At 32.6% G+C, this 24,044-nt stretch overlaps 2 protein-coding genes across 2 annotated transcripts; both read right to left on the bottom strand.

Annotated features, from left to right (window-relative positions):
* Positions 1–269: 269 nt before the first annotated feature.
* On the bottom strand, positions 270–2,197 carry LOC114188030 (U-box domain-containing protein 9-like). Its single transcript, XM_028076514.1, has 2 exons — positions 1,702–2,197; positions 270–1,533 (listed from the first exon to the last, which is right to left on the bottom strand). The coding sequence occupies exons 1-2, from the start codon at positions 1,951–1,953 to the stop codon at positions 454–456; spliced, it is 1,332 nt and encodes a 443-aa protein (XP_027932315.1). The 5' UTR covers positions 1,954–2,197; the 3' UTR covers positions 270–453.
* Positions 2,198–4,733: 2,536 nt separating this feature from the next.
* LOC114187680 (protein PIR) lies at positions 4,734–23,274 on the bottom strand. The gene is made up of 30 exons (XM_028075987.1): positions 23,068–23,274; positions 22,530–22,602; positions 22,340–22,404; positions 22,155–22,232; positions 21,611–21,730; positions 21,432–21,502; positions 21,253–21,345; positions 20,394–20,463; positions 20,156–20,220; positions 19,453–19,648; positions 19,149–19,300; positions 18,458–18,551; positions 18,139–18,330; positions 17,248–17,459; positions 15,969–16,116; positions 15,324–15,492; positions 14,362–14,438; positions 13,518–13,688; positions 12,956–13,032; positions 12,760–12,862; positions 11,766–11,885; positions 11,517–11,660; positions 11,177–11,320; positions 10,530–10,673; positions 8,966–9,053; positions 8,171–8,298; positions 7,153–7,360; positions 5,988–6,160; positions 5,532–5,741; positions 4,734–5,166 (listed from the first exon to the last, which is right to left on the bottom strand). The coding sequence occupies exons 1-30, from the start codon at positions 23,122–23,124 to the stop codon at positions 4,972–4,974; spliced, it is 3,837 nt and encodes a 1,278-aa protein (XP_027931788.1). The 5' UTR covers positions 23,125–23,274; the 3' UTR covers positions 4,734–4,971.
* Between the last annotated feature and the right edge of the window lie 770 nt (positions 23,275–24,044).

Here is a 24,044-nt window from a genome sequence, read left to right as displayed (position 1 = left end):
TTCTCAGCTGTGAGATACCAAGTTACCAGCAACGAAAACCACATACAAATACAACAATAGAGCCACTAACAAAATACAAACAGACACTTTGTCAGCACTCAAAGTTGGTTGGCTACGCGACAAACAAGGGAAGAATACTTACAAATTTAGATAGCAAAAACATCAATCACGGGCAGTCAGTCAGGCAACGAGAAAATAGAAGAATATAGTAACTTTAGCAAAGAAAAAGAGCTTTTCCAAAAGGGATAAAGAATCAAACAGAAATGAAATAAAGGAATAAGTAACAAACTCTTTGCTCATTCACCCTGATTGTAAGTGAAGGTTCTGTACATAATATGTGAACTTCTCTTTCCCATTTTTACAGCTACCCGAGATGGTTTGTGCTTGTACAGAAGAACACAAGAAAAACTATTTACAGAGTGGTGATTTCCTAATCCCCGAGGTTTAATTTCACTAAGCAGTGTGTGTTAAGGAGGGGGATCTATTAAACCTTTCAAGAATACCGTTAGCTTTCCTTTTGGCCCTTGAAGTTCCACAATGTGCAAGCTTTGACAGTGTACCATTTGCTTTTTCTTCTTCTCTAATTTCCTTCAACTTAGTTCTATCACTAAAACAGATTGTATACAGAATTGCAACACAATTTTCCTTGCTCCTCTCTGATGCACTCTCCCTAATAATCCCCAATAACAAAGGAACAGCACCTAGATCACCCATTTCTTCAACAGCCCTGGGATGACTGGATAGGAGTGCCAGTATAGCCAACAACTCATCAACTAGAATGTGGTCCATCATCTTGTTCAGAATAACCCGAACCGCCCCATCTCGCACTGTCCTCCCTTTATTCTCGTGCACTAGACAAAGGTTAAATATTGCCGAAGCAGCATCTTTCATGGCCAATGGCTGTCCCTCATCCAAAAGCTCAAGCAAATGCTTGATAGCCCCGGATTTTCCAATGATGTGTTTGTTGGAATCAAGCGCGGACAATGTGAAAATAGCAGCAGCAGCATTGCTCCTCGTTTGAATTGTTCCACTTTTCAAGGCATCAATAAGCAGAGAAATCACTGCAGGATCCTCTGCAAAGGCCTTTTTGTTATCATCATGGATAGAGAGATTGAGAACCGTGGTGATCAAGTCCTCATGGAGATCAGGATCAGTAGAAGCCGTGACAGGCGATGATAATGGACTCAGCAATTGGGGAATCACATCACTGGACTCCCCAACAAGGATTCGAATCGAAGGCATTCGCTTTGTCAAAAGGCGAAGCTCCTTGGCAGCTTGTTTCTGATCAGAAACAGACAATGACAACTTCCGAAGCAACGAATTCAAATGGTTCCTATCCGCATTAGTGACCACTTCATCAATGTCCTTAACAGTCTCAGGAAGCTCAATTCCACGCTCCCTACACCACTGCACAATCATGTCCCGGACCAAGTAATTAGGTGTTAAAATGGAGTGAGACAGGACCTGCTGGGTCTGCGGACACGTTCTGTGGCCCTCATCCAACCACCTTTGAATGAATGGCCTATCATAAGTCTGAAGCAGCAGCAATACAACGAAATTAAAACACAAAAAAACACACACACTATCAGTCACAACTCAGTGTCACGCTTTCTATTTTCTAAAGGAATAAACTATAAACATCAAACCAAACACTAACAGAAAAAAAAAAAAACTGAAATTGAAAAGAGGGAATAACCTAACCTGGCCGGTGGATAAGATAACGGGATCCGTCATCAATTGGGTTGAAATGGGGCATCGAAATTCGGGAGGAAGGGGAAAGTCGTCCAAAGAGTCTGGAGACTTTAAATGTTTGAGAGCCGAAAGGGTGGCGATGGCTTCGTCGGCGGCTGCCACCGTGTAGTCGTCGGAGTCAACGATAACCTTCACCAATTCCCTCAACCTCTCCTTCAATTCCGACGCCGACACTCCTCTCACTCGCTCCCTCTTCGCCATTACTATTCCTACTAACTCCCAAAATTCATTCCCCTTCTTTTCTTTCTTCCTAATTCAAACAAATGAAAATTCTCTCTTCTCTTCTCTATTGTATCAAAATGATGACAGTTGACGAAATTATAAACAGTAAGCAATGTGTCTCTGTCCCTGTCATGTCATGCTTCACAACGCAACACACAATTTAACTCTCTTTATCTCTCTATGCGAGTGCGTGTGTGCAGAGTGCAGATACCGTGTAGCGTGGTAGAGTGATAGATAGCTCAAATAAATAAATAAACAAAATAAGCTAGTTATAACGGCACGTCACCGACCCACTGGGCCCGGCCCAGCCCATATAAAAGGCTGGAGAGTAATGTGCGCGTGAATTAAATTGAAGTCTAAGGTGCACACGGGAATGTAATAATTATAAATGTATCTTTTATTTTCTTCTTCCTATATTAAGTAGCACAACAAACAACAGGTTTTTAAGGAATGCAGGATCGGAAACTGATTCCTTGTAATAAAAGAACTTCTTAGTCAATGATATAAAATGACAAAATCACTATTAAATGATTATTGCCTACCAGAAGATATTCTCATATTTAACATATTGCCATAATGTTAATGTCTTAAATATCATTACTTATCTGTCAAGTATTATAAACATTTTCCTTTTATATTTAAGTGTTTAAAATTACTTCTTCTTTAATATTATGTTTGGCTGTGTGTTTATCTTGAATGTATTATTAATTTGTATGAACTAAATAAATCATATATTATAAAGCAAATATTTTTAAGGAAAAATAATAAAATAACTTTCAAAATAAATCCAATATTTTATGTTTTAATTTTTAGTACCTAAACTAATCACACAAACATTTGCTAAAAAAGAAGCTGCAAATTCGATTATATGAAATAAATAAAAAATGTGAACGCATAAAATAGTATGACAAAGGCAAACAGATGATTACCTAATATTGCTCTAAAAATATTTTATAAAAATACATTTTGAAAATTTTATTTTAAATGTTCACTACAAATTACATTTTACACTAATCAAATAATTAATACAAGATAAAAATAAGTCAACAAAGCTATGATGCACAGATACGATACGTGTATCGGATACGACGTCGATACGTTTATTTTCGTAATAATAGGATACGATACGTGATAGATACGCGATATATGAATATTGAAAAATGTAGAATAATTCTTACAAATATAATAAATATAAGATTATTAATGTGTGTATCCAAAATTCCTAATTAGAGACTAATTATCTTAGTAGCCAAAACTTGGTAGCTAATGTTAGTGACCAATTTAAAGATCAATTCATAGTTGAAATTATTTTAATTATCAATTTATAAACTAATTATAATTTTTTGGAACTATTTTAGTTGTCAATTTGGTTACTATAGTGACTAATTATTTTTTGTCACTAAAATTGTTCACTATTCAAAAATTTTATTGTAGTGTATTACGACTTTATAAAGTAGATACTTCATTGATAATTATTGTTAAAGTATCCTAAAATATCGGACACGATACGTGTCGTGACCCAAGTTGAAGTATCGGTGCATCATAGCAACAAAGTAATCAACCAATCATAATAATGAAGTTAGTAGCCTCCTAATATGTATTTTTAGTTAGGTTTTAATCTCAATTGTAAATTGCTTTTAATCTTAACAATTGTTACTTACCATTAAAAAGTTAAAAAACAATTAAATAATAAAATAATTATATTTTAATGTTACTAAAAATTAAACATAAGAAAGTTTAAATTAACAGAAAAATCAATAAAAATATAGTGTTAAATATTTAAAAAAAAAAATAGGAGACATTTTTTTTTTCTAGTAGAGACTTTAAGAATTTCGAAATCTTTGATTTGTATTAGAAGGTTATTGTCTAAAAATTTAAAAGAGTAATTTTCTCTATTAAATCTATTATATATATTTATATTGTTTTAATTAATGTACTTAATTATTTCAGCTTTTAATGTAAAAATGTCAAAACCAATGCATACTAATATTCCTTAACCAGTATTCTTAAGACACTAGTTAACATCTTCCTAATTATTATGTATTCTTGCATTTGTTATACCGACAACATATTTATGAGTATATTATATGAAAAAGTATTAGTTATTTAAAAAATAAGAACTCCGTATTTGAGTCTTATAAACCGTACATGCATGAATGAATTGTTAGGACTAGTTATCAGTTAATTGTGACATAACAAAAGAGTCGTGCACAATTATCTTCTAATCTATATAGTTTATATATGATATAACGAAAGTTTTGTCAAATGAGAAATGAGAGTGTAAACAAAGCAAATCTCAAATTTGTACTAAAACAGAATTATTAAGATCAAAACTAATTAAAACAATATCGATCATCTATACATGACTTTTTTTCTTTTAATATTGACAGGTCAAGTAGGGTCTCATAATATATATGTATAACTATCATTTTTAACAGTAAAAGGAGTTTTCATCTGATATTAGTTATCAAATGACTACTAAACAAAGTATCTTTTTTTTTTTTTAAATTGACTATTGGAATAAAATCTAAAAATGTACATTTATATTTCTGATTTCTAGCAATGAAAAGAGGTTTTATTTTATACTGATGCAACTTAAATCCCTGATCATTATTCACACGTGTTGCTTCGAAGGAAGGTTACCTTTGTTAAACTTGAATGAAATTGAACTAGAGATGATTTGAAGAGTGAATTATATTAGCATTTCTTGAGAGCTAGCTTTGTTACCACGAAAGGTGTCTTGGAAGTAAAGGAAAGAGTTTGGAGAAAAAAGCAAAAGTAATCTCCAATTGAATTACTCTTTATACAACAAGCTTATAACTAATAGCAACCGATGGTTGTAACTGTCAACTGACTGAGTTCCATTACAGCTTATAAAAAAATGTTGCCACCTCTGCATAGAAATTCAACTCGTGAAACATTTACATACAACAACACAAGAGATACATGTACAACGTAACACAGAATTTGCAGGAAGCGCACAACTTGACTACTCGTTTAAGCACCTTTCTGTGGCAGTGTTTCAAATGCTGAAACTGTGTTGTCAAATTTTATTCGATGTATTGGAGCACCACTTTGCTTAATAGCACAAGCTGTCTTTTCTTCGAGGGGGCAACGTGCTTTAAGCATAGAGAATACATGGTTATTTAATCTCCTAGCTTTTTTCATTGCTTCCAATAAGGCTTCCCATCCCTGTTAAAAGAAAAATAAATGCTATTTAAGCAGCATACAACCACACATAAACAAAACCATAACTCCTTATGCTGCAAGGTTTGGACATAGTTAAAACATCTGATGCGACATCCATCTAAATTAAACTTGATTTGTCTTAACATGGTAAAACTGAGGTTGATTTAATCTTTATCACTCTGTTCCTAAATTGAAAAAACATATCATTCTCTAGAAATGCAGTACAGAAGGATAAATAATTGAGCAAGACGGAAAACATTTCAATAATGTTTGCGTGTAGACAATAATGAAAGCAGTAATTTTATTAATGGACAATGATGATGTAGAACTAGCAAATATTCTTTTGGGTGATTTGAAGAAAAATAAACCTCGACAGCAAATTGTGAGTTCTTATGTGTTTGCATAACAGATACGGCCTCCACTTCTGCGATATTGAGGATCTGATACGAGAAGTCAAAGAGCTCAAAATGCAGTTGCTGCCCAAGCAAATAAATAATAGTGCAGCCCCCCCAAGCAATTGAATCTCCCAGCCTGTCATGACTATTTGATGGCACTTGAGCAGACTCTTCCAAGTATCCCTACGTAGCTCAAGCAAAAGCTCACATTAATTATATATATTATTTAAATAATTACACATAGGAAATTTATTAATGTATTAAACAAGATGTTACAAAGTGGTTCAAGCTAAGTTTCAGCCATTTAACCTGTAATTAAACTCAACATTTAAAGAATTTGATATGGGGAGTCAATTCCTCATTCAAAGCACTAGCAAGTTATTTAGCAGTGTGACAAGTAAAAGAGGGGCGTGGAAGGTTGCTCCTTACAATTTGGAGACCACTGTATATTCGATAGAAATCTCTGGAAATTGTAATGTCAATGAAGCCTGTCTTGGGTGCAGCACTCCATTTGCTACAATATTTATCCAACGCAGCACTAGTGAAGGCAAGTGCATACTCCAGCACACTTCCAGTATTCAAGTTAGCCTTGTATAAAAGATCTGCAATAAAAGAAACAAGGTTTGAGCCATTAATAAAGGATCATGTATGTACTTTTATTTTAAATTCAAATAAGGATTCTAGAAGATTTAGGTAGTTTATGATCAAGACTAGATTCTTTAAATCTGATTTCATTCTGCCTTTCCCTATTTTATCCTTGTATTTGTTCTATAATCAGGGTAGTACCGAATACTGGCCAGCCCTGCCTGCTATATATCACTCGTGTAATTTTTATTAGTGTATAATAAAAAATGTCCTTTTCTTCTCCTAAAATAACACATCACAAAGTAAATGAACGCAACTATAACATGAGCGTTTCTACTAGAAATAGATAATAAAAGGATTTTGTTAAATGAAATCCCCAGAGTTGATTTTAAGTAATCAAAAGTCAGAAAGTTTTATTGAAAAAGAATTTATTATAAATACAAAGGTATAGTAATGTATTTGTCAAAAAAAAATGGCTTTTGGTATAGAGGGAGAAAAAGAAATGAAGTTTAATTGTTATTATAGAGATGGGCTATAATGCATTGTTGTGTTCATAAAACCTACAGCACTAACCCTTTTTTATACTAATCATACTCCTACCTACATAGATAAAAAAAATCATGATTATATAAGGAAATATGGTAACTAATCCTAAGATATAAATGAGGAAACAGGAAAACTTATCCTAAAGGATAATGTAAGATATGAAAAGATGTTTTTGGCCATCCAAGTCTATCCTAACAATTTTCTTTCTCCATAAAATTTTATGCTGTTAGTTGCTTAAAATAAGGCATAATGCTTGATGTAGTGGGTATTATTGTGGATAAGAATTGAAAGAAAAAAGTGGTGGTAGTAAATGCAGATGCTGAGCCTCTCAAAAGGCACTTTGGTTACATGCCTCTCAAAATGATTTTGATGATTCCACTTTCGATTACAAGCATTAGTGCCTTATACAAAGAAACATGCCAAGATAACAGCAAAAAAAATTAAAAGCATTCCAACAGCAAACCTGCAGCTTCTGCTTGTTTTGACATAATATGGAAAGAGGAAGGTGATGGGCAACCAGGGTATGAAACCATTGCAGAAGCTGTTGATTTAAAGAGACTAACAACAGGGCTGTGTTCACCATCTTGGGAAGTCACTATTTGACCATCTCCTCCAGGAAGCAAGCCCAGCCAAGGAGCAGTTTGCATGAAATCCATAGAATCCTTTTCTCTCTATAAAGAATGCAATGTATTTATCACTATTACTCACAAATTAAAGCAGCATACATGAAAACATCAAAATTGCAATTAAAGGAGATATATGATTATTCCTCCTTATTTCCCATGTAATACTATCAATTTTGCAAAATTTATTCTTCAGCACTATGCATCCTTGTAAAATTACTTTGGGAGTTAGATGATGATAGATAAATTATTATACTTTAACTGAAATTAGATCTCCTCTAGTTCAGGGGTTCAGATTCTTAAAATGCCTTTGTGAGATTTCAAACTCCCTAAATACCTCTTACTTTGTCTTGTCTAAGTATAGAACCAGCCTGGTTCAAGTCCAAAATATTAGGATGGGACTAGACCGGTTAAACCTAGCCCACAAGCACCTACCTTGCACTCATACATTCTTAGATCCTTCCTCTCCATTTTTGTGCCTTCAAAGCGAAAGCCCAAATTTTTCTAGTTCTACCTAAATAAATTTTCCCTCTTCATCTATTTAAAGTTTATGACCAAATAAGGACTTCAAGCAAGTCATCTGCAAAACATTTCCTTTTTGTTTATTGTATTTATTTACCAAGCTTTTCATGGCCTTCAAGTTTCAATATAGAAACGTTCTTGACTACATGTACAATGGGCTAAATAATTGTTTTTGTCCCATCCTCTTCTTTTTAGGCTTCTTTTTAGGTAGTGTTAGAAAAAACATAATATAAATTCTTAAATTATCTTGAAATATAAAGCAGATTTTATTAAGTTTTTAGCTTTTGTCGATGTCAATTCCAATATATAAACTGGAAATTAAACTGCCTTACTGACCAACACAATATCTAGAAGCCCCATCCAATATAATACACTTCCAATCTCTTTTATGCCATGAAGAACCTCAGCTTTCAGCTCCGATTTTGTCTCCCAGTTAAGATGTTCCTTAACAAGTCTCACACAACCTGTGTAGAAATAATCTAAGTCAATTTCCAGATAAGATCACGTATGTATGTAATGTATTCCTTTGAAGTTAATTTTTTTGAGAATTATTTGTAGAGTCCATGAAATATAACTGTGTTGATATATTTCTAGCAAACCTTTAAGTGCTATTGAGATTTTGAAAAATGCATTATTCTTCTAAGGTTTCTTCCCCTAATATAAGAAAAACAAAAGAAGAGAGAAAGAATTATGCCAATGACCTCAATTCCATGACATAGAAACTGTATCCCAGTATTACTTTACTAAAAAGAAAAGGCAAAGACATAGGCGCTACCAACAACTAAGAACTAATAATTAATATTTATCTAAGAAACATTTTTGGTCACGCACTGTGTAATTGGGGCATATTTACTAATAATTTGGAATATGGTACGTTGCATTGCATGCATATCCAAGCATATGAATCACCAATACGGTTTACACAATAAAACTCACTATTATTTTGTCAATGATTTGCTTTTCACAATTTTATATGCTTAAACAATTTTCTATACATTGAATCAGTATGCCTAATTTACTGTCAAGATGTTGAAAGAAGAATACATTTTAAGCATTCGTATGTAAGTAAATTGCAGAATAAACCCTTTTTCTCAATAAAAACAAAGTGAATGAAAAAATGTCACCATTTACCTGTCACACCTCCATCGAAAGGAAGAAGCCCAATTGATTTTGGCAAAGATTCTTGTAATCCTGTAATCATTGGTTCAAGCAAAGTAATCTGGAAATAGCATGCATTTTCGGTGTTAGTGAGCCACATCCAAATTTTATAATATCAATAAATATAGACAAATCAAAACTAAAAGCATCCAGTATGCATGTGTCAATAAAAAACAATCAGTTGCTTAAAATAGTTATATTAAGGTAGAAGCTTTCGTGAATGTCGATGTGTAATCTATATACTTGAAAAACTACATATTGTAACATTTTATCATTCATTCCCCCTATCCTTAGCAAAATAGTGTGTACACTAATATGGTAAAACTTATTATGCAAAGCCTTGAACTATGCATTCATTGCTCAAGTCCTTTTTACATGATTATAAAGAGTTAGTTGATCAGTTTTCCGTAGCTAGGACGACTTTGCACTTTATAATCTGTTTTGATAAGCTCAAAGTCCACCTAGCTTACGAGTAAAACTAAGGCTATTTATGTTGCCCGGATACGGAAACGGGTATAGATATGACACGGACACATACACGAAGATACGGCTAAATTGAAAAAATATAGGACACAAGACACGACATGTATATACATGTTAAATTTGAAACTGTCAACTAACAAAAAAATGAATCTAATCTATCTATCTAATATCCAATGTGCGAAAAGTAGTGATAATATAAGATTTTTTCCTTATTTTAATTGTCAAAATCATGTCAAAGATAAAAAAAATCTTTTAAATTGGACATAGTGTGTCTTACAAGTATCGTACAAATGTCGGTGTCCGATACGTATCGGACATGGGACACACCATTTAAGAGACATGTCGGAGCATCATATTTACATACACCTTCCTCTTTTGACCCACCGTAACACCTTTAAATGACAAAACTATGACAGAGTCACTAAGCTCCAAAGCATACAATACCTTGGATTGTGTGTTTAACCTTAACAATGTTATCTTAGCAAAATTGAGGCCAGAATATTAGCATCGTTCATGAGAATGAAAAAGAGGTCCAAAAGCAAAGGAGCCTTCCCCTTAGTCCTTGACTGAGCGGCTTATATTCTAGTATGCCCAAAAGTTTCATATTGTTTAGCTGTCAAAGCCAAGGGCTATTTATATACACCTTTTCTTAACTCACAGAGACACATTTTAAAGACAAAACCATGATGGAGCCACCAAACTCCAAAGTGGACAATACCTAAGATGTGGTGACTGACCTTAATAATAAAATGTTAGTGGAATTGAGATCGGAACATAACCTATTGAAATAGGGAACATGTGTCCTGAATATGGATACTAAATTCATATGCATGAAGGATTTTTGGTAGAAAACTAAAAAAGAACTTTATCAGAGTGACAGGGTTTAAGAAGCAAGAAATATTTCAATTAGTTCACACAAATTTCTATATAGTTTATTATCAAACTTAATGTATATATAAAATTATATTTTATAATGTTTACGAGGTTTCTAGAGAAAAAGAAAAGTGTGCAATTATAATTATTCAGAATTTAGCAAATATAAAGAAGAGTGTACCTTGTTTGATATGTGATCAAGAAGAGCTCTAATAAGCCAAGGTAATGATCGGGATCCCAGAAGTCGAACAATAGAAAACATGTGCGGTATTCCAAAGAATCCACTATGCAGTCGCGCAAAACTTTGATGGGCAGAATTCAAATCCTATCACAGTGAGAGAATGAGAAACATATATACCTACGTCTATAATATGTGAACATAATGAAAATTGTAGAAAGCGCACACAAACACAATAGTTCATCTCCCTCGTTATTAAAAACACTGAACAAGTAAAACAAAAAAAAATGAATATAAGAAACAGAAAAAATATAGAAAAACAGAACGAAAGCTGAGAAAAGTGATCTAAACTCCAAGAAATTTGTATTAGATTTTTCTATACTATCAACAGTCTCCTGGCACGTGGTCCTAAGGACTAAACCATGCTGAAATAACTTTTCCAACTTCCCAAAATGGAAAGTGAGATAAAAAATTTAGTCAGGGAAAGTAAATCACATTATTTTAACAAAGTAAACATCTGACTTAAGTGAGACTTTGAGCTGCTGGTATTTAAGAGGTTTATTCACAAATTGGTGATTATTTAAGCCGTAAAAATATTGATACTGACTTATAATGGTTGTACCATTAAAGGCAGTCCGAGGAATGCTTACTTGAGTACCGCAATAGAAGCTAGGCTTAGCAGAGGGTACAGATGGCTTTTGAACAGGAACAGTTCTTGATGATCTGATAAAACGTTGAGTAGTATTGCAGAGAATGAAATTTGGCAAAAAATCGGTTTGCAACTCCGACCAAATCTAGCATGGATAAAGAAATAGATCAAATTAAATTGAAAACAGAGCAAGTCGTGACATTACTAATTACCATTTAAACAGTGTTTCAGCTTTCAATACGAAGGTTCAATATTAAAAGATAACAGGAAATTAATTAACATTTGCAGAGAAGAAAGGGAGACACCAGTTAAAGTACATCTTTAGAGCTCAAAACACAAACCTGCGAGGCCAGTCGACTAGAAAATGATACAAGGGAGATGTTCTCTTGCATCTCATTCAACATGAGACTGAAAGAGTCAATAGAAAGATCTCTGGACAGTAGTTCATGGGAATGCTTTAAAACATCCAACAACTTCTCTAATTCCTTAAATAAAATAGTCAAAGTATTGCTTTAGTCAATGAACATTGAGAAAAGAAAAGTAGTTCATAGTTGTTGGTAATGGGAAGTAGCTGAGGTAAAATCACTAACCACTATGGCACAAAGATCCTGGCATTCAAAGCGATCAAACAAAAACTCAATATTTTCACGGAAAGCCTTGTTAATCCGTTCAGTGATCAAACTTCGCAAATTAATCATCCTTCCGAGAAGCTGTACAAGTATATATAATCACATGAGAGAAATTGAAATTATGACATCCAGCAGAACGTATGTGTGTGTGTGAGAGAGGGATCATATAAACTGAACAACGAATACACCATGAAAATAAAAAGAAATTATAAATCATGTAAGCATCTATCTTAGTCTTCATTATTATTTTCTTCATTAGTTCATTAGAAAGAACCTACTTTTATACTCAATAGTTTTTCTAGAATTGCATTTGCCCTAGCTTCGCCCTTCAAAGAGAGAAGTCCCAAAAAGTTAGACCAAACATTACGTTAGACTATTGGTATCCAAAAGCCACTTTGGAACATAACTAATCAATGTGGAGTTAGGTTGAACAATTAAAGCAGAAACACTCCCAGCAACTGTTTTTCCAAGATTTCAAACCAGGACTTTCTGATAAACAAACTTTGTTAACTCATGGGAAACCTTTTCTGAAACTGATTGATAATCAGTATGAAACCAAATCCCAGGGGAAAAATAGGCTTACAACTTATTCCTGCTTATTACACAAAGTTGTCTATTTTGTATACGTCCTCAAGTTATAGAAAGTCACATCATTCAAAGTCACTTGATGATAATGAGGTTTGGATCGGAAAATCCCTTATATGTACTAAAAAAAGTATAAAACAGTTAATATTTTTTCATTTAATGTAGGGCTTCAGTCAAGTGTTTCCAGATTCTGCTGGGAGGCAGGTGATCTAACACCATGCACACATATTTTTCCAATCCTTCCACACATGCCCCATGGGCTATTTTAATATTCAAAATTGTTAAGCAGGCAGTATGCACCTAGCTTACACTTTAAAGCACCAAACCAAAATTATGTAAAATAAACATGATGACAATGTAATCCATTAACCTTCACTCTAGTCATTTTAAGCAGCATATTGAGCCTTATGGGTTGCACAGCATACTTTTCCGCATTGTCTGAAGCAAAGAGGAATGAAGGATCAAGCAATTCACTGCATGATTTAGGTATCCATCAGTACGAAAAAAGGTTAGTCCATGGAATAATGAAAAGAAAATGTGGTTGAGTCAGAGAAAGATAAGCATACCTTGCTGCCCAGCTTTTGTAATATGTGAAAATGATTTCACACAATTTTGTAACAAATATATCAAAACAATGATCCACCTATGAAAAAAGGTAAATAGAAAACAGTTGATTGTTGGAGAAAGTATATGCAGGAAACTTGTAAACAGAAGCAAAAGTCTGATCTTACTAACAACCTAATACAGTACCTTCTACTAGTATAAACTGATGTTAACATAAGTCACGAAGCATAACTGTAAAAACAACTCTTAAATATAAAAGAAATATACAAAAAATTGCAAGTTTATTGAGGATCCTGCATCCTCCCGTCCAAAAGTCCTCACTCAATTTTCTATATGCCTCCACAAGGATCCCCCACTTATACCCCTTGTTCTCAATTCCCATGGCATTGTTACATCTCTAACAATTTAGTAAATATAGGATACCTGACACCACATGTATCACTCCAATAAATTTGGTGTACTTCACCATATGCACCTAATCATCTGTATCAGATATTATACTGTTCCAGGAAATTCATCATATAGTCAACTAGCATTAGCCTTCAAGTTAAAAATTTCTAATACCTCAGCCTCAATTTCATCGTATAGAAAACGTTGCTTCAGCAACACCAAGGCTTGCTGAGCTGAATCATTATAGACGTCAAAAGGCATCAGAACACTCTCGAGAAGACCAGAATTTGGTGACTCAAGTACACAATCCACCAACATCCAGGGAAGAGAGCATTCAATTGGAAACTACATTAAATAACGAAAATTTAGTAAAAGAAGGGGAGATGGAACAAACAAGCATATAAAGAAAATAAAAAAGATCACAAGTTTGGTAGAATTTGAAAATTTCAAAGTTTTAAAAACAACATTGAAAACCCGTAACACAGGAATGACTACTTGAAAATAGAGTAATGTTGAAGTTCAGAATAGGCTACCAGCAAGCATAAAGAAAGATCAGATTCACACAACATATAACTTTTCATTCTTAATAAAACATGTTTCTACGAAATCTTCAGCCTTCTTTTGATTGTTATTTCAGTCTCTATCTCTGAGTAGTTTACATAACTAACAGAACCAGGATTTGGTGGGGAGTAGGGTATAACTAAAAGTATGCAGAATTAGAGACAAGATGTTAACTTCCAAAGTTCAGGACAAAGAAAAATTTCAATATTAGAAGAAAACTTTGGAAAAAATAACAGATACACACCATCTTCCTACTATGTAACAATTCAAATTCCAAGTTGCTAGCCTTCCACTATTTGAATTTTTTTTATTCAATTACAAGTACAAATAGATGAGTGAATGCTTGAGGCAATCAATATTTTGCAAGGAGCTATGAAATTAGTAGCTGGACTTATAAATAATGATTGCTGTGAACATGATAGATGTGAAACTCAAATAATTTTGTGATGATTATTACCTGAATGACTCGTGAAGACTCTAAATAGAATTCTCTAAACCATAAGAAACCAAGATCTGTCAATGTTGCAACAGTCGCTGCAAGCATCATCACCCAAGTCAATTCACTGAAGGATGTAATAAGGCATATGCAAAGGATTCTATCAGTAAACTGTCTCAGAAATTAGAGGGTCAAAATCTTTCAGAATTTACTATCTTCTAATGTATTTCTTCTCTAGTCCAAGAAATCAAAAACATTTAGGATACTTTCTAAAAAATTGGTGACAATGACCTTCCAATTTGTATACTTAAGGTACAATAATGAGCAAATAAAAACAAGTTGTGACCGCTAAATCATAAGCACAAAAATGAGCTTGGAAGCTTTAAAAGGACCAATCTTCATTGTTAGGTCCACATGCCAGGGGCATACATAATCTGAACCTAATAATTTACAAGAGAACTAAATAGCACCCAAAAAGCAGAAATTTATAGGAAACTATTCTACTCAAGAATGTAGGTACCAGTTTAATGTTGCGTTCAGTGATAATGTAAACATCCATGTACCCTCCCAATTCAATGATGTTTAGTTTTGTATTAGAAGTTTTAACTTTAGCAAGAACCCAAGGATTTCCTGAACACCAAATGATATGTTAATAATCATCTATCAGCCCCATTGCATGTACTTTTTGTTTCGATTCTAGATATTGGACTAGTTCACCCTTTCATTCTCTCAGATAAAAACCATGAAGGGATAAAGGATCCCCTAATAGGTTGAAAGCAGTGCATCATAAAGCCATATATGTTATCAACAGCAATATGACACGAAATGTAACGCTTCATAGCCCCTAGTGTAGGAGAGGAGCCATAAGGCAGGAGTAGTGAGAGGAAGAGATTGTCAGTTTAGATGATATTTCATATATCAATGGAATGTGTGCAAAGGATGAGTCTTTGCAGTAACATTGACGCTCAGATAAATACCATTACCTGAGTAGTCTAAAATATGAAGGAAAAAACCAAGCTTGTAAAAAAATGTCTCCAGCTGTTTTAAATCATTAACTGGGATTTCTGAGCCACTATTGCCAAAGAGTCCACCTGGCCTCCTAAGGTTACCACCAGAAACCACCTCATATATTAAGAACTGCAAGCAGTGGACCTGTAGTAAAGAGATTAGCTAAGCAACAATTACATGCTAACCACAGCATTACATGTATCCACAGAAAGAACTTGTAAAGCAGCTCAAGTCAGGATACACAGAATCTTTGGTAACAACTTTTGATTACTATAATGTATGTGAATACACACCAAGAAAATTTCATGCAGAACACCGGAACTTGAAAAAAGTAATCTAAGAAACAAAGAAAATAGATTTTTTTCAAAATCATATCAAGTAAGAATGAGTCTTCCCACATGCATACCACATAAATGAATGGTCAACGTTTCAAAATAAAGACTTCATTTATTTTCCTCTACCACAGCATTGGTAAGTCCATATGCTAGTTGAACAAAAACATCTATACAGATAGCAGAGTTCAATATTAAAACTTTGATCCCTAATACATGCGGCTCTTCATGCATATTGATATAACAAACTATAAAAGAGGAGCAAAGAGAATTGAAAACGATGCAGACCTGAGCAGTAGTTGGGGCAACCGCTCTTGGATAAAATATGTTTGCTTTGCTATCTTCGCCTCCATGCTGTGAGGACTGTAACTCAGATTCTGATTTGTTTGTATTAGCCATCCAATCAGCTGAAAGGGTCCGCATATCTGAAAGAATCCTGAAAATCCATATTTGGGTAATTGATACAAAAAAGAAAAAAGAATCAAGGAAAAATTGATGCAGACTTTTCAATCAGTGAACTGTTTTCCTGGAAATTTTCTTGGGATTCAAATGAAGGGACAACATCCAACCCAAAAACTCCATAAAGAAGTTAAGTCTCATAGGATAATTCAAAAGATCATCAAATACTGCCGGTAAAATTTAAAAATAAAACTCAATTTCTATCAAATAATAACAACTCAAATCATGAAACCATAAGCAAAATTTTACAAACTGAAAATCCAGGTTTTGTTAACAGTCTAAAATCTAACTATGGAGATAGCCTAATACTGGTGTACGATATTTTTCACCCAAGCGAAGGAAATCATTTAATTTTTCTATTTCTAATGCAATTTTAAGTGAGTTACCTATTACATTTATTTCAGTTTTCTTATTTCAATTTATGTGTCATTATCTTCTCTCTTTCCATATTAATTAAAGTGATGAACGTTATAACCTACTTATTCACTCTCCATATCAATCAAAAGAAATGTTGTATGCCTATCTGTATTCTCTCTCATTAATTATAACTACCTTTTCTTTCTAAAAGTGAATCAAAGGGTTCTGAACCTTTTCTTTCTCAAAATGTTGTTCTTGAAGTCTTTTTCTGTTCACTTAACATATTTTTAACAAAAAATAAACTTCCCTCCATAATGTCATTTGAGCTTCTCACCTATAAATTTAGATTCAGGTCATATATGATCATAAATTTTCTAGCTGGAAATAGATAACACATGGGAACTTTTCTTAATGTGCATATAAATTTACAATAAAAATTTATTTAATGTTTAAAGTTTAAACAATTTTCAATGCATAATAATTATTCACTTTTATAAAATCAAAAATGGAAACAAAGGTGTAACTGGAAAAGAAGATGATATCTTGAAATGTAAAAAAAATGACAGACAAAGGAACATTTTGATCCAGAACATTGCTATATTGTTGATTATGATACAGAAGAATTATTTTTCATGATACAGAATTATGATCAATAACAATTCCATGAGAACACCAAGTCCAAGGAACATATCAGCTATCAAATTAAAAAAATAACAATTTTATACAATGTAATGTGAAATTAGAATACTACCTAGAGAGGTCCTTCTTCTTTCTGAAGGTAGTCCGCAACATAATAGCTAATGTGTTTTGGACAAAATCCTGGACCTCAGCATGTATTGTTTCCCATAAAGCATCAGCAACCAATGTATCACACCGCTGCATCATAGATCCAACACTCTTTATGTAGCCCACAAGTTCAACCAGTGCTTTCCTTTCTTCTGCACTGTAATTATATCTTACTACCTACAAGAAACACAAAGCTTATGTTAACTTCTATTTTATAATAGAAACCATTCAAGATAGATTTTGATTTGAAGTGTAGGGTGCCAACTTTGACATAAATCAAAATGTACAATTAATATAAAAATCACCTTTGTGTGTAGTTAACACAAATAACTGAATAACTGAAAATAAATGGCTAACTGATGCAATACTTGATAAATGGTTAAGTTTTATGTGGCTTATGTAAAACAATTATGGCTGATTCAAAATTTAAGCGTTTTAATATGCTTGAAGTAACAAGGAGTATCAACACTACTGAAAGCACAATATCATATTTTAGAATTGCTCAAAATTAATTGTTTCATAACAAATAAAAAATAAAGGAAATATTGGCTTAGAGTGAAAATGGTTAATTTTGACATGTCCAATGGAAAAACTAAATCAATTTGAATAATATTTAAGATGGATAAGGCTACAAGTGGTATCAACACCACTGCACATACAAATTGTAATTGTGACGAAAAATTGCTATTTTGTGTAAATAGTTAATTACATTATACAAATAAAAAAATGATAGTAGTAATATTTGCCGTAGTCCCAGTACCAGATTAGAACATAAATCAGCCATCACAACAAAGGAGAAAAAGAATGATCAGAAACTACCAAGATTCGATAACTGCAACATTTGAAAACTCCTTACCTTTTCATAGTCAGAAAATGATGGGGATGCATCTTTGCATGGTCGAGAAAATTTCCATGCACATTGTTCCCATATGCGAGCAGTCCATTTGCTTAATAGCTGAAAACCTTCAACAATCATATCATACATGTTCCCCTTGACTTCCTTGCTCCATTCAACATCAGAACCATCAGTTGACTTCAACAATAACAGCTGTAAAAATAGAGACAAACAACTAAGTAGCAGGTATACACGCTAAGAAATAGTCCAAAGAAACAAAGCAAATAAGATTTCAAGGAGGACATTCAATCTGCTGACAAAGCAGAGCAGAGGGCAGCACCTGATTCATTGCAGAAGCAAATCGAATTACAAAATCGTCATGCTCAGCACGGATGGCTCCAATATGATTTATGATCAAATAATGTCTCTGATATGTGTATCATGTCAAGTTTACATTCTAAAGGAGTCAGTAGGAAGATGCTTTATAAGTCTATATAAAATCAACATTACAGAAAAGATTCCTCAATAATTTTATTAATAGAAGCTCCTCTAGTAATCTTAACTACAAACTAATTTAAGTTCTAAAATGCATCAGAGGCTGCAATAAAATATATTCATTAAACCTACAGTTTTCCATGTCATCTAACAATGAATACACAAAAATATTGCAGGAAAAAATTAACTGCATAAACACCATTTTTTTTTTGAACCTATAACCACTCCAGTTTTCAATTAACGTATTATTCAATTCCAGCTGATACACAATATAAAAAATTTGTCAACAATAAAAAAAAAAAAAAAAAAAACTATATAGATCACCCTCCTGGCATTCTTTAAATTAATTGAACAGAAAACATGTAATTTGTTACCCAAACATATATATCATGATAAGAACTCAACTATCTGCAGTTAGAGTGGTACTAAAAAGTAGTATCAGTTAATGGATGACACTCAAGAAAGTAAAATCTAGTTCAATAATAACAAATTAGTATAAATTTATCAGTAACAATACAAAACAATTTGGAGGATATTCTTGTGCCTCGCGAGGTGGAAGCTCATGTGGTGCCGGAAGTGTGAGAAGGCGAGTTTGAGAAGAAAATTTAGGAAAGTATGTTGACAATTCCTTTAATATTGCAGCAGGAGACAAATGCAGATCTGGAAATGCAGGAATGACTGCCTCATTCTGTAAAAAAGGTTAAAATGATACACAAATTTGAACTTATTGGCAATAGAGAAAGAATTCAGTGCATTAAACGTAGAAATTTTCAGGTAATCAAATAATAAAGTTATTCTGTTAACCAGTACATTTATCAATAAGCATATAAACAACGGTACCTTAAATATATTGATCAGTCTGTTGATTTTCACCCTCTTGTACAGAGACTCACTATCTTTCTCTGATGATGTCACTAGGACAACAAGAACAGGCAAAACACGCAAAAGAATGTGGCGTTCTGGAAAGAGAAGGGCAAAGTCCAATTCTAAAGACTCTACAACAAAGACTATAAGAACTTGAAGAATGTCTTCTACACTATATCAAGTCAAGGATTTTAATAAGAAACAAAAAATCAGGATATTTAAACAGTGTTACAAAGCATAAAATTATTGGTGTGATATATCGATCAGTTCTTTGCACTTCTTTGTGATAGTACTCAAGAACAATAGACTAACCCTAAATTTTAGATTCAAAACACTTTTTATCAACTTGATTTGCTTTGATTTGCTTTAAACTGCAAACTTAGATAACTAATCAAAAGAAGGATTTGAGGTAGCCTAGCCACCAGTTATTCTCTTGTCTTTACTTCTCAACTCAAGTATTGACCAAATCCACCTTGTCTTTTTTATGAAAGTATAACTAGGTTAAGGATAAAATTCTCCAGTCTCCTACACATCGTGAACACAAATGACATTTTTCCAAAAAAAAAAAATCTAAACAAAAAAATAAAACATTTACAAGTTATACCAAAAGTGTAGGTGTTGTGGTTTTGCAAAGAATCTCAAATGGAACAAAGAAATGTGAAGAAAATATACAGGATACTTGTTCACTCGGAACATCTCCACATGCAAATTCAACAAAATAGCCCATCTTGTGCTCAAGAAAATCTGCACATTGAATTAAAAAAGGATCAATCACCGGCCATCTTTAGTTTGGCATATTCCAAAGTACAATATGAACATAGACAATTTTGGAAAAGAATCTTTCATAACCAATCAATAAATAACAAATTTCCAGTACTCTATATGTCACAAACTTAGAAATTTCATATATTATGCACCTGCAAATCATCTAATTCCTCCCTCATTGAATCAGTGTCTTGCCACTGACCACTGACTTGTGTAAAAGTCCTGACAAATTGAAGGGAAAAAAGAACCATTATGAATGACTGAACTTCATCAAGTAACTTTTCAAATATGGAAATCCTAAATCAGGTGAGTAGATGATTGGATAATAATAATTCTAAACCTGTACTTATTAACATACACAAAAAAGGAAATCATAATTTCAACATTCTTACAATACAGATTGTACAGAAGATGAAAATGAAAGAAAAATTAACTTTGCTTGTTCATTTTTTAATGAAATGAAGGGGAAAAGTGAATTTTTTTTAGAGGCCTACATGGAAATAAGATCCTCCCAATTTAGGCATGAAATTCTTTCCTTGAAGAATTGTCTCCCACATCTGCTGTTCTATTATTTTTGTTTTAATTTCTTCAAAATTAAATAATTTTTTATTACTTAGAAATAATAAATAAAGTTATATTAAGAATAAGAACGGAATAAAAAAATTTAATGAATATAAAAATATATTTAATATAATTTGTTTATTTTTGCTCTCTTCTATTTATCCAAACAAGTGAAAAGTACAAAGAAATGTATCTAACAGATCAACTCTGCGAAAGTTATATTGAAGAATTTTGGAAACCAAATACTATTAACAAAGAGATTAAATCTATGTTCATTATTATACAAACAAATTGACATGCACCTAAAGCACCGAGAATAAAAAAATAAAGCCTCCACAAAGAAATAGATATAAGATACAGTAGACACAAACTGAAACACTGAACCTGGAAGAACAGTTTAAGACCCTCAACCTAAAGATAAAGGGAGATAGGCATAAATAAAATACATACCTTTTATACCATGAAAAGTCATTTGGTATGCTTGCCTTAGCATTTTTAAGATGATCAAGTTGCACTAAAACATCAAGCAACTTCAACATAGACCTGCACTTAAGAACAAAGATATTAAAAAATCCAAAACAACAACAATAACAAAAATTAACAACAAAAGCATAATAATTATAACACACCACAAGTGAGATATTGTAGGGCCATTAATGCGTCGTTCAGGCCTAGAAAAGCGTTGCATGTCAGCAGCTAACTGCATAAAAGTGACATTTACATATTGACTTAACGTCCTAAGTCTGGATCGGCTAAGCTTCTAATAAAATAAGAAAGGGTCTTATAATATGTTGAGAACATCCCATACTTTTGAAGAAGCTGATGCTTGCCATCTCTGAATTTCACGCAGACGACTCATTTCCAAATCCAGAACTTGATATGTCTCCAAATATAAGTCAGCTTGACTTTGCTTCATAGAATCAGGTAGCTGCTCCATTGTGGAAAAATGCATAAATTACATAAAACAATATAGGCATACGGAAATATTAAAAAGAATTTCCAGTGTAGTCAATTTAATATTTCCAACTATCAACAAAGAAAAAGAAAATGGCAGCACATAAGATCTCATGTTGCATTAGATAAAACTATCACTTAGGCAAAGCCCGGACTACTTGAATTCATTCATTACCGGCAAAATGCTAGGTTTTAAAAAAGCAACATAATATATATATATATATATATATATATATATATATATAGTAAGTCTGAATTAGTGCTGGTGAACTTTAAATATAATATACTTAAAGCCCAAAGCTTAACTCTTTCTGTTCAGACATTTTCTTTATTTATCTAAAAGAAATGTATTTTGTATGCATTGATGAACTCCTCAACGTAGCTTTGGAGAAATTTACCTGAGGAAGTGCTTTGACGCAACTGCGATAAGTGTAAAGCACTGATGCCATCTCCTTTCCCTCTTGGCTAAGGACATTCTGCATTTTGTATAAGAAAAAACAGTTAAAATTTATAATCAGAAAAAAAAAATGAACTAGAGGTAAAGGGTAGATTAAACAACAAGAATAGCTCAAGAGCTGCATACCAGCTGATTGAGAGCTTTTGTGTCCTCTGATAGAGATAGTCGGTAAGCAGAGACATCGCTGTACTCTACAAAAAAGAGGGTGGTAAATAGCAATTACTAATAACTCTATGCATCTTTGAAGCTATTAATTACAGTCATCATAGCGTAAAACCATAACAGAAAAAAAAAATGGAATAAGAAAAAGAAGTACCTATTGGACTTTCTGTTGCACCTCTCTCAGTTGAAACCCACACTCCAGGTCCCTGCACCTCCGGTTGCTCATCCTACATAATTCATAACAAACTAAATAAAGGGGTACATGAAAAAAAAAAAAACTCTCGTACATAGAAACAAAACCCTCAAGTTGCTGCAATGCGTTAGTTTGGGACCTCATCATAAAATGACATGCCATGTAAATCTAGCATTGACAGATCAGAAGTTTGTTTCAGTTATCTTCTGCTTAATAAACATTTCGGAAAGATAAAATAAAGAAGCCACACACTGTCTATAACAAACTCACAAAACTTCAAAGAAACCAAGATGGAAGTTTCTTCAATTAGAATTAGCAACAACGAATTAAGCGAGTGATGGAGTGAATCAGACAAACAATAGCAGAAGTACAAAAAGATAAAAAAGAATCTTAAGCGCATTTCAATGTTCGTGACAAAAGAAGTGAGAAAAATGTGACGGAAATTGGATTGAAATAGAGAAAGAAATTGAGGTGCGAGAGTTGTAGGTGAAGAGAGTACCTCGAGCGAGAATGTGGATAGAGCAGCAATGGCTTCCTCTACTGGCACAGCCATCATCAATTGCAGAGTCAATCTCGGAAAAAAACCAGAGCGCGAAGCATAGAAGAAGAACAGAGGAAGGATGAACCACTATAATTGTTCCCTTTCTTTCTCTCTCTCTTTCCACTGCACGGTAGGTACATGAACACAAGTCTTCATTTGCAAGTCTAAGCAGGTATCACTTTTTTATGGACTAAAAGGTCCTCCTCTTGTGTTGTATTTTTTCTCTTTCTATATTAGAATAGATAAAATAACAATTATGCTCTTTATACCTTTATTTTAGTTATGTTTATTTATTTATACTAAAACATAATCATAAACAAATACATCCAATCATATGGTTTACAGTTATTTATTTATTTTTATTAAAATAAATATTTCTCGAAAAACAAAAATGTAAGTTTTATATTTCAGAATAATTTTTAAAATTTTAAATATTATAATTCTTATGATACTTTTAATATATCATAACCAAATCATTAAATTTATGTTGTATGTTATATTTTAAACTTTATTTTTTGCATTTTTTTAATTTTGTATTTAAATTTAGTTAATGTAATATTTTTAATTAAAAAAAAGTGGGTGTCACTTTACTAATTACCAATTATTATTAATATATGACAAATAAAAATAACATTTATTAAAATATAAAAATAAATGAATGCATATCTAGAAAAACGGGAAGATAATATTTATTTTTAAATTAAATAAGAAGTAAAAGTTATTTAATATAATATCACTTAGTATAATATTTTGCTTATATTTTTATAATTACTTTAAAATATAGATTAATAACTCGTCGGTAGATTTATTATTTATTTACTAGCGAAAATACAGTGCGTCCGTGTGTTTGCTTTTTTTTTTTATGGATCTATATGTATAACATTAAAAATAATCAATGGCAATTTATGATGAGTATACGTAGATTGGTTGAAAAA

Source organism: Vigna unguiculata, chromosome 6 (assembly GCF_004118075.2).
Source record: "Vigna unguiculata cultivar IT97K-499-35 chromosome 6, ASM411807v1, whole genome shotgun sequence".
NCBI lineage: Eukaryota > Viridiplantae > Streptophyta > Magnoliopsida > Fabales > Fabaceae > Vigna > Vigna unguiculata.
Note: the sequence above shows the minus strand (reverse complement) of the source record. Positions and strands in the feature narration are given on the sequence as shown.

What these genes read in the sequence shown, in the direction of transcription:
- LOC114188030 (XM_028076514.1), bottom strand. Translation starts at nt 1,953, where the DNA reads ATGGCGAAGAGGGAGCGAGTGAGAGGAGTGTCGGCGTCGGAATTGAAG. An exon ending in TTATCTTATCCACCGGCCAG is followed by an intron (nt 1,534 to 1,701) that starts GTTAGGTTATTC and finishes CTGCTGCTTCAG; the next exon opens with ACTTATGATAGGCCATTCAT.
- LOC114187680 (XM_028075987.1), bottom strand. Translation starts at nt 23,124, where the DNA reads ATGATGGCTGTGCCAGTAGAGGAAGCCATTGCTGCTCTATCCACATTC. An exon ending in CCACCTCGCGAGGCACAAGA is followed by an intron (nt 18,552 to 19,148) that starts ATATCCTCCAAA and finishes GACATGATACAC; the next exon opens with ATATCAGAGACATTATTTGA. An exon ending in CTAGTCGACTGGCCTCGCAG is followed by an intron (nt 11,321 to 11,516) that starts GTTTGTGTTTTG and finishes TATCCATGCTAG; the next exon opens with ATTTGGTCGGAGTTGCAAAC.